The 16,889-nt window shown below is 41.5% G+C and overlaps 1 protein-coding gene across 8 annotated transcripts in view; it reads left to right on the top strand.

Annotated features, from left to right (window-relative positions):
• The window catches only part of uimc1 (ubiquitin interaction motif containing 1), a 28,961-nt gene extending 14,630 nt beyond the window's left edge, over positions 1-14,331 (top strand). For 6 of the 8 annotated variants that reach the window (XM_044221185.1, XM_044221184.1, XM_044221190.1 and 3 more), the window contains 10 exons: positions 1,994-2,166; positions 3,005-3,072; positions 3,372-3,477; positions 5,977-6,294; positions 7,627-7,708; positions 7,788-7,890; positions 8,077-8,128; positions 8,913-8,946; positions 10,430-10,468; positions 10,730-14,331. In XM_044221185.1, the coding sequence (XP_044077120.1) occupies positions 1,994-2,166; positions 3,005-3,072; positions 3,372-3,477; positions 5,977-6,294; positions 7,627-7,708; positions 7,788-7,890; positions 8,077-8,128; positions 8,913-8,946; positions 10,430-10,468; positions 10,730-10,913 (1,159 nt within the window). In that variant the 3' untranslated portion in view covers positions 10,914-14,331. Of the gene's footprint in view, positions 1-1,993; positions 2,167-3,004; positions 3,073-3,371; positions 3,478-5,976; positions 6,295-7,626; positions 7,709-7,787; positions 7,891-8,076; positions 8,129-8,617; positions 8,779-8,912; positions 8,947-10,429; positions 10,469-10,729 lie in introns of all 8 variants that reach the window. The other 2 variants (XR_006380599.1, XM_044221186.1) reach the window with 2 other exon arrangements.
• Positions 14,332-16,889: the final 2,558 nt, after the last annotated feature.

The raw sequence follows: 16,889 nt of genomic DNA, 5'->3' as shown, positions 1-16,889 counted from the left end.
GAGTAGACGTATTAAAGTGGTCACATTATGCTTTTTGGCTTTTCCCCCCCTTTTCTTTATTGTGTTATTTATCTTTTTTGTGCATTTAAGAGGTTTGCAGAGTGAAAAAACCCAACGTCCACCCCAAAGGGCGCCACCCTCTCTCACAGGAAGCTCCTGATCTGCCTGAAAACAGCCCGACTGCAGTCCAGCCTTTACTTCCGTAACGCGTCTACATCGCTGTGTAACACGCGTCGTGATGCACGAACTGAGCAGTTTCCACAAGTCCACCTAAATACGAAATTAAAAATAACGTTAGACGCCCTCCAGGCAGCCAGTGGGCATAAAGCTGTTACTGTGACGTAGAGACAGAGCTCAGTTAAAACGTTACCTATGAAAGATAAACTAGTTACAAATTAATAACTTCGCACTCTGAAGCGTCTCGCTCCCGTCTCGGTAACGTTGACATGTCGGTAACAGTAAACCAGTTTGTAAGTTACTTTTCTGCTCGGACACCGTGAACGACCACGAGCCATTTCTACTGGCAGCTACGTGTTTTTATGTAGTAATCGTTTGCATCTGTGCCTAAATTATTATTAAATGAATCATTTAATAATTCGGGTAATGACGTGTAAAATAATAATTCTGTGGCCAAAACGTTTTCGGGTAAATGGAAAAGTAAATTATAGCTCAACCTGACTCATATAAAGTCTAAAGACTCTTCTACTATGAGCCAAGATGAAGGTTAAAAGGAATCATTGATCAAATCTAAACTTTGGGAATGTAACACCGAGTCGCTCCTGTTATCAGTCTGTCCACGCTGAGATCAAACTTTGCTTTGAAAGCGTCCAATCACAAACAGATTTCCAATAAAGGCTTCGACTTAGGATGGTTCGGCGTTTCCTCGCTCAGGCCCCTTCAGGTCAAACCCCTCATTCCTCTGAGAAGAAATAATGGGACTGAGACGTCCTTAATGATTACAGACCTGATCGATTCTAGGATCAGCTGAGCAGCAATTAGACGTGACAAATGAGGAGCTCCCAAGAACCTGAAACCAATCAAAACAACTCAAAACAGAAAGGATGTAGATATAAAATGTAACCAATCATCTGAAGCCGTTGATCAACTGCAGTAGGGGCTGCAACTAACAATTAGTTTCATTATTGATTAATCTGACGATTATTTTCTTGATTAATTGTTTGGTCTATAAAATGTAAACAAATTGTTGTAATTTCCCTCAGCCCAAGTTAACGTTTACACATTGCTTGTTTTATTCAACCAACAGTCCAAAACCCCCAGATATTTAGTTTACTTTCATACATGACAAAGACACATTCTCACTATCGGGGAGATTAATGTAAATGAATAAAACCATTAATCGATTAAAAAACAAATTTGCAGATTCATTTTCTGTCGATCGATTAATCAGCTCTGAACTGCAGACCTTTAGGTCTCATTTTGCCCGTAGAAACACACAAACAGCTCGAGTCATGTTGAAAATTCTCACGAGAGCAACTTGCAAGTTGAATTTTTTTTACTAAATTTATACTTAACGTTTCCTGGAAATGATTATTTGAAAAGTCAGTGCAGGATTTAATATGTTTTCCGAGACATAAGAGCAGAAATTTGGAGGAAAAAGTCGGCGATGGCTGTTATTTCTTGTAATCCCGGTCTCTTGGACGCCTACAGGCTCATAATTATGAGGCTGTCACGTTTATAAATACACTTTTACAACCTCTTCAGTGTCAAAACTAGCACTGGGATCCATATTTACTATTGTTGAACCTGACCTTAGCTTGGCCGCTCTCGCCCTCACATCCAGTTTGTCTCTTTTGAGGTTTGTTTTCGATAATACACACAGATTCACGGGGGTCGCCAACCTGCGAGTCGCTCTTTAACACAAATGAGTGTAAGTACAATGTTGTGGTGTCCTGAGATCTGTACACGGGTGCCATTAAATGAGATTTTGTATTTTATGTCGCATTTAAACTTAGACTGTATTTATTTTTTTCAGGCGTGGCCTCAGACTGGGAGGCAAAAAAACGCGTGAACCAGCCGATGCCTCTCCAGCTGAGGCAGAAGAGGAAGGAGACAAGAAGGATGAAGAGGAGGAAAGAGAGAACAAAGAAGAGAAGAAGAATGAGGGAGAAGGACGGGTCGATACTGACGACTGTGAGGTTTGTCCAGGTACTGAAGCTCCGCCTTTTCTTTGGACTGTTATTAAAGGTGGAGAATGTGATTCTGGAGAAATCCAATACCATGATACAGATTGAACAACGACACAGCAAGTAATATATCTAACGTTAGCTAGGTTGTGGGTTAGCAAACTGTCGCTACAGTTGCTGCTGCGAAGCTAACAGCCAGAGAGGACGAGGCGGTTTCCCAGAGTGAGCACAGCAGCTCCAGACAGCGACGCTCACAACTCTCCTGCTGCTATAGCTAACATCACAACAGCAGCAGCAGATCTTGGCAAACTAGAAAGTCGTTTAACGTCACCTGACACACAGATCATGGCTGCAGTAGTGCTGTGCGGCTCGGTCCGAGCCAGTTTGTTTGTTTCCCGTTTACAGAGTTTTTTCAGCGCTCGCACCGAACGCACAGCTAGCGGACCGAGAGGAGATATTCGCTGAATTTAACAAAAAGACGCGTGTTGGATTAGAACCGCACACCGCGCCTTTTTAAGGTGCTTGAACTGTAGGAGGAAGTTTGTGTGAAGTTGTCGCTGTGGTGAAATGTATTTATGCTTTCTCAATCGGGCTCGTTTAAATCAACAACTTCGGCTTTCTGAAACTGGTTCTTCAGCTTGAAACTCGAGAAAGCAAAGAGAGTTTTGTGTTTTCTGAGCGACCGACGGCAGATCAGCTGATGATGGTTGTATTAAATTCTCACCAGACGTGGCCGCTGTTAGATCAGAAGCTGGCCTCTTATATGCCTTTTGTCTGCGCAACATTTAGCATTTTTCGTGACATTTAGACGTGATATAAACTGCTGACGGTCAGCGCGTCTCTCTGGTTTGTAACAACAGAGACGCAACTGAGTGACGACGACGACGGGACGCAAGATCTGATGATGGCCACTGACGCCGGAGCAGAGGTGAGTTTAAATACAGCCAGTGCTCCAGTACATCATCAAATTATCAGTTTGTGTAACAAAAAGTCAGAGGATATTAAATTCAGTTTGGTATGTGGGACTTTTACTAAAACAACATAACTTTATATATATATATTATTATATAGTGTGCACTTTATACTGACATGGACCATTTGACTGCAGAATGAGTACTTTGGATTCTTTAAGTACATTTTGCTGATAATACTTACATACTTTTACTGTTTTTGAATGCAGGACTATTACTTTAATTAACCCGTCACCTTGCTTTGATTTCTCCACAGCTCACAACGCTGTCTGAGGTCGAAATGATTCTCCGAGGCGATTCTCCGGCCGGGCGCGAGCCGCGGGTGGAGGAGGAGGAGGAGGGGATGGAGGTGGAGGTGGACGGTGAGTTTTGTAGTTTTGTCTGCACTGACGCACACTCCACCAGCCAGGAAATAGATTAATTTAATTTATTTATTTATTTATTTGCCCTCCAAATCTGCCCTATAAGGCCAAAACGCAGTTTTAAGACTGAAATCTGACTTTTATTAAAAAATAGCACGCTATGGAAATGTATAATTTCTGTGATATAAATAGCATGTTAAAGTTGCACCACAGTAAGGCTCTCATGTGACCAACGAGCTAGCATTACTGCTAGCAGCAAGCTAATCTGCTGACCGCCATTAACCCTGCCAACTGTGTTTTTGACGATGTTCTGTTGTACAATGGACACATTTCAGTAGGAACCGATAATTGAATGATGTTTGTTGTGTATTTATCTTCACTGTGTGATATTTCTGTAGCTCTGAACAGAACAGTCTTTAAAATCTGTGGTAATACAACTATAACACAGAAACTTAAAAGTAACTTATTTTGAAGGATCGTCAAATGTGGTTTTCAGAATACGGTTAATTAGAATATGTTTGCATGGATATTCATACTGGATATAAAGTCATATTGTGGAGCGAGGTTGGCTACAGGTCTTTAGTATGTTTCTCTCTTGATCACCATGTTTATATTTCAACAAATTGTTCAAATCACAATTTGTCAAAATTAAATAGAGGTAGGCGTGCCCCGGTGGCTCACCTGGTAGAGTGCTCCCCACGTACGGGGCTGGGTCCCTGACGCAGTGGCCCGGGTTCGGGTCCGGGTCCGGCCCGCGGCCCTTTGCTGCATGTCATCCCCTCTTTCTCCCACATTTCCTGTCTCTCTTCAGCTGTTGCAAAGCCCCCAAAAAATAAGCTTAGAAAATGATTTATTTAAATAGAGGTGAAAAAATATAGAAAGATGGCAGATTGATTGATTGATTGATTGATAAAGTTTACTGTCTTTTGAGAGTTTTACTAATTTTAAAGTACACTTGCGTTGTGTTTTTCTGTACTGATTGCCTTTCCTCTGCACAAGCACACAAGTAGACAAGCTAGCAAGGCTACTGATAGCTAGCCTACTGTCACTCTGGGCTCTCTCCGTCGGTCCGGTGACCCACGCCCTGCAGGTCGTACCGGTCCGTCGAGAGCCTCCCGGCTAGCCTTAGCTAACACTAAAACCAAATGTGTTAAATTCCTTTTCCCTAAATATCCATTTTGATAAACTGACATCTTAGTAATTCAGTTAAATAAATGAGGCAGTAGGTAAATGCAATCACAACCTAAACTCCTGCTAAAGCTAACTAGCTTAGCAGAGTAGCAGTAATTGCCATCGCAGCGTGGTGTGGGTAAACTACCTTGAAATCTACAGTGAATCTATTCAAGTTTAAATGTAATTGTGTTAATAATAATAATAATAATAATAATGGCTTTATTAAGGACACAAAAAGGGTCCATAGCGCAGGCAACATATACAAAATACACTAAAAACAATAAATACATAGCGATACATATGCAACTTCATAACAAAAGGACAGAAATCAGCAAACTGCACTCGCATACAAACTGGAGCTCCAGCGGCTTCCGCAGTCTGGATGAAAACCTGACCGAGCTCAACTCGGGGTCGACCAAGGCCAGAATAATGCCATTATCTGAGACAGACAGCCTGCACATATATCTGTACATAAATACATCCTGTATTATGGCAGAGCAGGTAGGCACGCCGACATTTATGAACATTTGGCTAGCACTACACAGTCTAATGCCAGCGTTACAGGCCACGTTAAGTACAGTAAGGGCAGTATATAGCGGGGTACACAATGCTCTAAATAAAGCTATCGTCACAGTAACCACAGAGCACATGCTGAATTTACGAGCAAGCCATATCATCCGTGGATGTCTTTATCATCCGATAAGTCATTGACAGTATGATGGCCGAGACATTTAATGTCATTACACACTTTAAGAGCAATACCAGATAAGTGAATGCTAATTTTCTGTCTTCTTTACTTGTAACAGTCCTAATATTACTCTTATTAGCATTATATCTGATGTCCAAATCAATGCCATGCTGTGAGCAAACCTTCAATAACTTTTGTTATTGCCAGCGCTGTACGGACAGAAGATTACCAAATCATCTGCATACATACATAAGGTGATTATTGTATTGATTTCAGTATAAATAGCAATTACAGATGCACAAGCAGACACATAGCGTCATCAAATTGCTATAAACTATGGAGTCTAAATAATCAAAATTAAGTTTCTTTTCTTAAAACTAGTTAAAATGGACAAGAAAGCTGAGAAAGCACATTTTGTTGGTAGATACTGCATGTTCTTTATGGTCCAATGAAGTCTCCTGTACTCTTTGAGTATTATGGATGTTGTATGGATGGCGTTTGGGGCAAAATAATCAGCTTCAGAAGGCATTAATGAAGTCAGTAGAGCCTGGAAACTTTAAAACCCTTTTTTCACAGGAAATGAAGGAGCGTGTCATCAGGAAATAATCCGAAAAATGAGTGTATGTGACTGTTTTCAGGCCCAGTGGACAGAAAGACGAAGGGAACGAACATCGCCGTCGGCAGCAGTGACGTCGGAGGACAGAGTATGAGAAAGGAGCAGGTAGAGGAGGACGGGGGGGATCCAGACGTGAAGGAGATAAAGGATCGAGGGCTTCAGGGGTCGACGTCTCCTGAACTGGACCCAGCCGCCGTCCCTCGGAGCCCCGGGACCAACGTGGACTGTCCCATCTGTCAGGGATCCTTCCCTGCGACGGAGATCGAGATGCACGCTGCGTACTGCGACGGAGAGGTGGCCGTCGTGGACGAGCGGAGGCCCGAAGCCGACTACTTCCACGGTGACAGAAACTTTTTTTTATTTCGCATAACGCCTGTGATACATTAGAAGACACTTGCAAACTGTAAGTTTCGGTTATTGTCGAACGACCAATATGTACATTTGTGTGCATTTGCCCCCCTCTCTTTCTTTTTCTGTGTCGTACTCACGCATGCACGTACACGCACACACATACAGAGATGCTTCTGCTTTATTCAGCACGTATTTGCTCATATAACTTAACCCAAAAAAGGACTTGTATCGAATGGATTTGTTCTTGTTTTTAAGGAAAAATAAGAATATCTCTCCTATCACACGGAGCGCAGGGTTTCCCCTCCTGAAATTGATAAAAATCTTAGATGTTTTCTTTTTTCCCGCAACATTGCGACGTGTTGCCTTTCACTCAGCAACTGTGGATTAAGAACACCATTTGTAGGGAGTAAAGGTTATAAGCTATGGACTTTATTCAAGCTAACTTGAACCGTAAAGATACATTAAACCTGCAATAACTGCTTCTTTTTTTTTTTGGCCACTTGGGGAAACAGCATTGAGCTTTTTAAGGTGATATGCTGAAGCAGGAAGAGTCTCGTGATTTAGTTTTTTCTCGTCTTTATCGTAAAGTATTGCAGTTGATATCCAGAACAAACAGTCGTAGCAGCGTCGTGACAACAATAATCATGAGACAGCGTCCCCGCGCTTCTGTTTCTTGCTGCTTCTTCTCTTTCAACCCCGTCTGTCTCTGTGATGCTGAGCATCAGTAAAAGTAGTAAAACCACAGTGTAGAAATACTCTGTTACAAGTAAAAGTCCTGCAAGTACAGAAGTATTAGCATCAAAATATACTCAAAGTACCAAAAGTACTCATTATGCAGAATGGCACATTTCAGAATAATATATATTATATTATTGGATTATAATTATCATCACTTTAATGCAGCTGCTGAAGGTGGAGCTCATTTTAATTACTTTACACACTGCTAGCTTGTGAATTTCCCCCCTTATCTTAATCTGTAATAATGCATCATACTTTATTTGTGGATTATATTTTGTATTATTCATCTGAACCTGCAAAGTGACTGGTAACTTATGCTGTCAAATAAATGTAGTCGAGTAGAAGCAGAAAGTAGCAGAAAACGGAAATACTCAAGTTAAGTACCTCAAAACTGTATTTCAGTACAGTACTTGGGTGAATGTGCTTAGTTACGTTCCACCACTGATGCTGAGAAACGAGCATTTGTGACGTCAAAGTAAACGGTTTTGGATGAAGAGGAAAATGTCTTTGAATGGCAGAAATTGCCGTCTTTGTGTTGTTGCGTTGATGGTTTGAAATGACACCTTCCTCTCCCCGTTTAAAGTGTCGCTGAAGCCACGGAGGAAGAGAGCGAGGAGAGCAGCAGCGACTGCCGAAGAGACCGACAACCCCTCTCACGCGGGCAAGTAAGTGGGTACGACCCGTCGTGTTCATCGGGAGCAGCTCGGTGTTTTCACACATCGCTTCCTGTCTTGTTTTCCACAGGAACCAAGAGAAATGTTACATCTGTCAGAAAGCCGTGGCTCTGGGAGACTACAGCAGACACACGGAGCTCTGCATCCAGCGGCAGGCTTCAAAGACTGCAGCGGTAAGCCTCGCCACACCCTGAATATAACACCAGTAACGGTGACGCCCCCCTTCATGCAAAACGACAGCTGACACGGGGTTGGAAATAAGTTATTGTTCGGCTGAAACACAAAATCACATGTAACTAAACCCATTTCACGTTTATTTTAACTTTTATTTTTTTTATTTTTATATTCTGACCTTCCAGAAAGGAAATCTGCTGTCAGCTCTGGAGCAAACAGAGAGCAAGGAGGACTCAGGTGAGTCCAAGAGTCTGTTAAAGAGTCTACAGCCATGCTAGCAGCTCTGCGAGGCTGCACACAGTGGTGATTTAATGCTAAATGCTAACGTCAGCAAAGCTAACATGCTCATAATGACAATGCTGATGTTTAGAAGGTGTATTGTTCACCATATTAGTTTAGCTTGTTAGCATGCTAACATTTGCTAATTAGCACTAAACACAAAGTACAGCTGAGGCTGATGGGAACGTCATTAGTTCTGCAGGTATTTGTCCAAAATATGTCTTTACAAAGTCTGCTTTCAGTGTAGACAAAATAAAAAGTATTAACTTTAGGTTTTGGACGGTTGGTGGGACAAAACAAGCAGTTTGAAGACGACAGCTTTGGGTCTAACAGGCATTTTTCACTGTTTTCTGTTATTTTATAGACAAAATGATTAATAGAGTAATTAAGAATTATAAGAAAATAATCGTTGGATTGATTGATAATGATATTAATCATTTGTTGCAGCCCCGTGTCTGTGCCAGTTTGAATTGTGTCGTAGCTGAGAAATAAACTGAGACTTCCCTCACACCAAGGGAGGGCTCACATCACAAGATAACTGTAATGCTCCTTCATTTGGCCCAAAGATAATTAGAGAGAATCCAGATCGTTAATTATCTGCTTTACAGGTGAGACTTTCACCTCACGAACTTCTTCCAGACACACCGTCAACGTCCTTGACTTGTTTTTGCAGAAGTCAGCGGTACAATCAGGTTTCAAATCAGTCAAACTTCATATTTTACTGACATGTTGTTGTTCACAGAGGCCGGGCCGTCTGGATCCAAACTCCAGCCAGGGTAAGACACCTTAGAAACGCTGTTACATTACGATTTCAATACTCATTTATCTTTGTGGACATCTGATCCAGGATCCCTCACAGTGACAGTCGTAACGCCTTGCTGTAGCAGAGGTCAATCACACCTCTGTCAGACTATTAGCTGTCTAAAAATGTAGTTTTCTTTACGTGCGTGCGTTTTTATGTTCGAGTCCAAACTTCACTGACTTCTTCGAGGTTTACGGCAGAAAGGGTCTAAAGACGTTTCACGTAATTGTAAAATAATTCTGGTTTCCTGTCTGCTGATCAGATCAAAGTTTCGGGAGCTTGTGATGAGCGTTTATTTATTTTTGACTTTTTATATACTTTGAATTATTATTATTAGTTGCAGCCTGTTTTTCCTTGCTAAACAATTTAGCTCCTCTCTCTCTCTAGTCTTTTAATCCGGCTGCTAAACTTTTGTTGTTAATAAGATGCAGCTAGGTTAACGTCAGTCCTCGTTTTCTGAGCCGTTTTTATTAAACATGTAATCAGAATCAGAAATACTTTATTGATCCCCGAAGGGAAACTCTTTGTTACAGCAGCTCGCCTTTACGTCAGTGCACACAGGAGAAAGTACTAGCAAACGATATAAAACACTATAAAAACAGGTCAGAAAATGAATTAAGTACCAGGTGGGTATAAGTATAAGATAAAATAAGTGTGAAGTACCAGGTGGGTTTACCGGCTGATGATGATAATACAGTATAATAATACAATGTAATAATATAAGTAATAAGCAGTGGTGCATGTACTGTCGAGTTAAGTGTAGCTTATTGAGATTATTAAGATATTTGATATATTGCTTGAAGTTTAAAAATGACTTCCTGTCAGAAAGCACATAATGTCCAAATCCGGTTCAGCAGTAAAAGCCTGCCGCTGCCGTCACATTAAAATGCATTTATTGTGAAATACACGCAGGAAGTGTGTGTACACATGTCGACAGTACATGCACCACTACTTATTACTTATTTTATTACATTGTATTATTATACTGTATTATCATCATCATCAGCCGGTAAACCCACTTGGCGCTTCACACTTATTTTATCTTATACTTATACCCACCTGGTATTTTCTGACCTGTTTTATAGTGTTTTATAGTGTATCGTATTGTTTGCTAGTACTTTCTCCTGTGTGCACTGACGTAAAGGCGAGCTGCTGTAACAAAGAGTTTCCCTTCGGGGATCAATAAAGTATTTCTGATTCTGAAGTGTCAGCAGCAGCTCTCTGCACGTTAGCTCATCGCTGCAAAAGAAAACGGCATCGCTAATAAACTAACATGTGGTTAAACCGACGTGTGAGAAACGAGGTGAGCGCCCCCTCGCGCTCATGATGGTTTTTAAGGCTTCAAAAGCGAAGCGAGTTTTTAAAACGCATCAGTGCAAACAGCCTGTGAGAGAGCAGAAAACACGCTTCCTCCTTCATGTCATTAAACTTTTCAACTCACTGCTGTTTACCAACAGCGACGGGACTTCCTCTGCGGACCAGCTGACAAATACTGTGTGAGCATTTTGGCTTTTTCCTTCACATCTGAATAGCAAAAAGCCATTTTAACAGATAAATTAAGCAAGCAGTGTTTTACATTCCATGTCTGAAAATTGTTTCAGCGCTTTATTGATTAAACAACAATGAAAGTAATCATAGCTGCAGCATTAAACATCACGTGTGTAATCACATGAAATCATTTAAGGAGGAAACAAATAGTTTAGTGAGTTATCAGTGTGTTCTGTTTTAACGGGCCTGGATCTGTGTTGTTGCATCAGAGACGTCATTGATCTGCGGGACGACGACGACGACGAGGAGGACGAGCAGAAGGGCGGCGTTTCGGCGCTCCGGATCAGTAACTCTCCCATCAGAGCCTTCACTCCGATCTCGGAGGCCACCGGCTGCCTTATCGACTTCAAAAAGCAGCAGCGAGCCAAGAAGCTGAGCCAGAGACGAAGATGAGGACGACCTCCCGAAGTCCTGGTGGTGCTGACTGAACATACTGGAAACCAGAGCCTTAACTAAAGACCTGAAGAGTTATCAGGTCGGACGGGACATTACGATTAGAAAAGACTTGAACTTTGGATATTTATATTGGATATTTATGCAGGTAAACGAATACAAATTGAACATCTCGCATGTATTCGAAGTGCAAAGGAAACCTGACTCTGACTCATTTTGTGCCACTAAATGTTTTCTGTATTTGCGTTTTGTTTATGTTGAAGGTCTTCCTCACTACCTCTTCGCGTATTGAAACGTTTCCTTTGTGTCACCGCAGCTTCGGTTTAATTCCCCCTCTAACTGTTAATATACAGCACCGTGTCGCAACCCTCTGAGTGGACGTCAACGTTCGTACAAACGAAATCTGGCCCTTTAGCTTGAAACGTGAGAAGTTATTGTTTGTAGCCGTGCTAACTGTGAGGCTAACCGTCAGTCGCTCCACCACATTGGTCTGAACAACAACTGTCAGATGGATTGCCATGAAATCTTGTGCAGACATTCATGTTCTCCACAAGAGGAATCCTGCTGACTTTGGTGATCCTCTGATTTGTCCTCTAGCGCCACCAGCAGGTCAAAAAACCTACGTTTATAACAGGAAACCGCTAAAGCTAATGACTGAATTCAGCCTCATCTGTACTTTAATTAAGTAATTAATGCTAACACAACATTGCTGACATGCCAAATATTAGCACGCTGACTTGCTAACTGTGAGCATGTGAGAATTGCTAACACGAAGCATGCTCACGCTAGCATGTAAATGTGCTAAACTGTTAAATGTTAAACATCAACAAGCTACGCTGAAACGCTGTACAAACAACACAAAATTGGAAATGTACCATGCTAACTGTACACATGTTCGCATGCCAACTTTTGCTGATGTTAGCATTTTAGCTAACGCTAAGCTAATGCAGATACTACAAGCTAAGTGTTACCGTGATTCAAATAGGTCCAGTGTTGTGTTAATTGATGGGAAAACAGCCAATTAGAGCTTCGTAGATTGATTAAGAATGCTGATGTCATCTTCCTTTGCTTCAACTGACGATTATTTTCATTATTTACCTGCTTTTCTCGATTAATCAATTAATTGATATGTCTCTAAAATGTCAGAAAACAGTGAAAGTTATAACTTCCTAGAGCCGTAAGTGACTTTAACCCAAAGATGTTCATTTAACAGTCGTGTATCACGAAGAAGAAGAAGTGGAAAATTCTCACATTTGAGAAGCTGGAACCTGTGGAAGTGATAAATGATTAATTGATTGTCAGCTAATGTTCTGTCAATTGACTAATCGACTGATCGACTAATCGTTTCAGCTCAGTGTGGATGAGATGGATGAAGCTGTACAGGTTGAAAGTCAGTTTATAGAAATAATCAGACTGAATAATTAAGTGAACAAAAAATGGCTGATCTAATTATCAGGCTAGCTAAATGTTAGCATGCTAACATGCAACATGTCAGATCTTAACAAACCTTAACATGTTAACTGTAGCCTTGTTAGCATGCTAACATGCAACGTGTCAGATCTTAACACACCTTAACATGTTAGCTGTAGCCTTGTTAGCATGCTAACATGCAACACGTCAGATCTTAACACACCTTAACATGTTAGCTGTAGCCTTGTTAGCATGCTAACATGCAACACGTCAGATCTTAACACACCTTAACATGTTAGCTGTAGCCTTGTTAGCATGCTAACATGCAATGCATCAGATCTTAATACACCTTAACATGTTAACTGTAGCCTTGTTAGCATGCTAACATGCAACACGTCAGATCTTAACACACCTTAACATGTTAGCTGTAGCCTTGTTAGCATGCTAACATGCAACACGTCAGATCTTAACACACCTTAACATGTTAACTGTAGCCTTGTTAGCATGCTAACATGCAACGTGTCAGATCTTAACACACCTTAACATGTTAGCTGTAGCCTTGTTAGCATGCTAACATGCAACGTGTCAGATCTTAACACACCTTAACATGTTAACTGTAGCCTTGTTAGCATGCTAACATGCAACGTGTCAGATCTTAACACACCTTAACATGTTAGCTGTAGCCTTGTTAGCATGCTAACATGCAACGTGTCAGATCTTAACACACCTTAACATGTTAGCTGTAGCCTTGTTAGCATGCTAACATGCAACACGTCAGATCTTAACACACCTTAACATGTTAGCTGTAGCCTTGTTAGCATGCTAACATGCAACGCATCAGATCTTAATACACCTTAACATGTTAACTGTAGCCTTGTTAGCATGCTAACATGCAACACGTCAGATCTTAACACACTTTAACATGTTAGCTGTAGCCTTGTTAGCATGCTAACATGCAATGCATCAGATCTTAATACACCTTAACATGTTAACTGTAGCCTTGTTAGCATGCTAACATGCAACACGTCAGATCTTAACACACCTTAACATGTTAGCTGTAGCCTTGTTAGCATGCTAACATGCAACACGTCAGATCTTAACACACCTTAACATGTTAACTGTAGCCTTGTTAGCATGCTAACATGCAACGTGTCAGATCTTAACACACCTTAACATGTTAGCTGTAGCCTTGTTAGCATGCTAACATGCAACACGTCAGATCTTAACACACCTTAACATGTTAGCTGTAGCCTTGTTAGCATGCTAACATGCAACGTGTCAGATCTTAACACACCTTAACATGTTAACTGTAGCCTTGTTAGCATGCTAACATGTCAGATCTTAGCACACCTTAACATGTTAACTGTAGCCTTGTTAGCATGCTAACATGGCAGTATTAGTATTGGATCAGAGAAAGTTCAAAATGCTTAAAATGGATACAGCCTCAGTTTTCATCCTTTTCGTCATGTTTCCTGGTTTGTCGGCACTTAAATGGGAATCAAACCCGTTTCCTAAAGATCCCTCAGTACCTCTTGGGCACCGCGTCGCGTCTTCTTACTACGACTTGTTCATACAGTACGTGGAAGGAAGTGCAATGCGTTTAAAGCCTGAAATTTCCCCCTTTAAGATCATAAACTGCCCGGTTTGGGCGTCATTGTTCAGTTTCGTCCCACTGAAAGTCAGCGTAACCTTAACGTGTTTTTTGGGAATCAGTCTCAATGCGCGACGATGAAATTTACACTAATGCAAGCTAAAAAAATGCCCGTCGCTGTCCTGTAAAATCATTTTGTCCGTTTGTTTTCGTGCTCTCTCTTCACTGTGGACCATTTTAACTGTGGGAGGTGCAGAGTTGATGAAGATGCAATATATTTGTTCTTTATTTCCCCCATTTTATTTCTTTTTGTCTTTGACTGTATATGCTCGGAGCATCGGCCTCGACTACTGTATCAGCACTTGAGATTTAATTTTGCAAGTTGTCCGAAGTAAACTCACCGTGTAATGCACTGAACACACATGTCGGTTCATTGATGAAAGAGATACAGGAGGTGCTACTTTTGTGCTTCAGTTTTATCTTATTTTGTCCTTGAAGATCTTTTTTTCTCACAGTGTCTCAGCGATGGACAGATACAGTGTTTGTCCAGTCCTTCTTATCAGCGCGACAAGCCGCCGTGGTTACATTTCACTTTCAAACGGCCGGCCTGAGGTTTGTGTTTCCTGTGAGGCTTTGAAGCTATGCAGCAACACGCACACTGTTGTAAGACTCAACTGTCACAATGTTCAGTTGCATCAACCGAGCCAAAGTTTAGGAGAAAACACTGTTAAAGTCAAGTTCAAATGAAGGGATGAGCTTCCTACACCATGTGGCCAAAAGTATGTGGACACCCACACATACAGCGGTGTGAAAAAGTGTTCCTGCTTCCTGATTTCTTATTTTTTTGCATGTTTGTCGCACTTAAATGTTTCAGATCATCAAACAAGATAACACAAGTAAACACAAAATGCAGTTTTTAAATGAAGGTTGTTATTATTAAGGGAAAACCAGATCCAAACCTACATGGCCCTGTGTGAAGAAGTGATCGCCCCCTAAACCTAATAACTGGTTGCTCCACCCTTAGCAGCAACAACTGCAATCAAGCGTTTGCGATAACTTGCAGTGAGTCTTTCACAGCGCTGTGGAGGAGTTTTGGCCCACTCATCTTTGCAGAATTGTTGTAATTCAGCCACATTGGAGGGTTTTCGAGCATGAACTGCCTTTTTAAGGTCATGCCACAGCATCTCAATAGGATTCAGGTCAGGACTTTGACTAGGCCACTCCAAAGTCTTCATTTTGTTCTTCTTCAGCCATTCAGAGGTGGACTTGCTGGTGTGTTTTGGATCATTGTCCTGCTGCAGAACCCAAGTTCGCTTCAGCTCGAGGTCACGAACAGACGGCCGGACATTGTCCTTCAGGAGTTTTTGGTAGACAGCAGAGTTCATGTTTCCATTTATCACAGCAAGTCTTCCAGGTCCTGAAGCAGCAAAACAGACCCAGACCATCACACTACCACCACCATATTTTACTGTCGGTATGATGTTCTTTTTCTGAAATGCGGCGTTACTTTTACGCCAGATGTAACGGGACACACACCTTCCAAAAAGTTCAACTTTTGTCTCGTCAGTCCACAGAGTGTTTTCCCAAAAGTCTTGGGGATCATCGAGACTTTATGGTGGTGGTAGTGTGATGCTCTAACAGACAGCGGTGGTGGAAGTATTCAGATCCTTTACTTAAAGGTCCAGCGTTGAGGATTTAGTGGCATCTGCAGTTTGCAACCGCTCGCCTCGCCCTCCCCTTCCAAGCGTGTAGGAGAAGCTACGGTGGCCGCGAAACTCAAGAAAAACGGCCCTATCTAGAGCCGGTGTTTGGTTTGTCCGTTCTGGGCTACTGTAGAAACATGGCGGTGCAACATGGCGGCCTCCGTGGAAGGGGACCCGCTCCCTCTGTAGATATAAACGGCTTATTCTAAGGTAACGAAAACACAACGACTCTTATTTTCAGGTGATTAAACACTGACGAAAACACACTTATAAATATTATATTCCATTTCTGCCGACAGCTGCTCCTAAATGTTCCACACTCGACCTTTGAGTAAAAGTACTAATACCACACAGGGAAAATACGAGTTAAATGTTACTTCAGTAAAAGTATGTAAGCATAATCAGGAGAATGTACTTAAAGCATTAAAAGTAAAAGTCAGTGTGAAGGAAATCCTTGTGAGCTGGCCGACTCTGTTGATGAAGGAGGATTCAGGAAAGTCAGGATGTCTCACAGGATGTCTGTTTTAATGAAGCTACCAGGAGACAAGAGTAGATCACAGTGGAAAACCACGTCTCAACGATACTTCCTGGCAGGGAGTATTTAATCCTGTCCTAGACCTACGAGATTCACTGTCTCTCCAAATAAGGCTATTCTTCACCCAGCTACACCTGTGTGTGTGTGTGTGTGTGTGTGTGTGTGTGTGTGTGTGTGTGTGTGTGAAGATAATATTGGCTATTGGTTCCTAAACAACTGCGTGTGCACACCTGAGTTAACCTAAGTCACGTTGTATGTCACCTCATCCTGGATCCAGCTCGACAAAAGGTTAACAGTTATTAAAGTCATTCAAAGCAAAATCTGCACATCTGAGAAGCTGGAAATGGTTTTACGTGAACATGAAACATTATCAAAATATTTGCCAATTAATTTTCTGTTTATTTGATTAATCGACTAATAGTTTCAGCTGTACTTGTGTAAACTGTTGGGTAGTTTAATTTATAACAAAACATTTTCTAAACTCTTCATATGTTTGTTTGTTTTGTGTGTGCAAAAACTTTAATTTGTAAAGTAACTGAAGCTGTCAGATATTTGCAGTGAAGTAAAAAGTCCAATATTTCCCTCTGAGCTGTGCAGTAGAAGTAGAAAATGTGTAGTACAGTACTTGTACGCCATATGAATGGATTTTAAAGAGCACTAATTTAAGGGGGGGGGGGTATTTTGGGGTGAACTGATCCCAGAACAGAACTCCGCGCTCCTCGGGCGCCATTACGCGC

Source organism: Siniperca chuatsi, linkage group LG14 (assembly GCF_020085105.1).
Source record: "Siniperca chuatsi isolate FFG_IHB_CAS linkage group LG14, ASM2008510v1, whole genome shotgun sequence".
Lineage (NCBI taxonomy): Eukaryota > Metazoa > Chordata > Actinopteri > Centrarchiformes > Sinipercidae > Siniperca > Siniperca chuatsi.
Note: the sequence above shows the minus strand (reverse complement) of the source record. Positions and strands in the feature narration are given on the sequence as shown.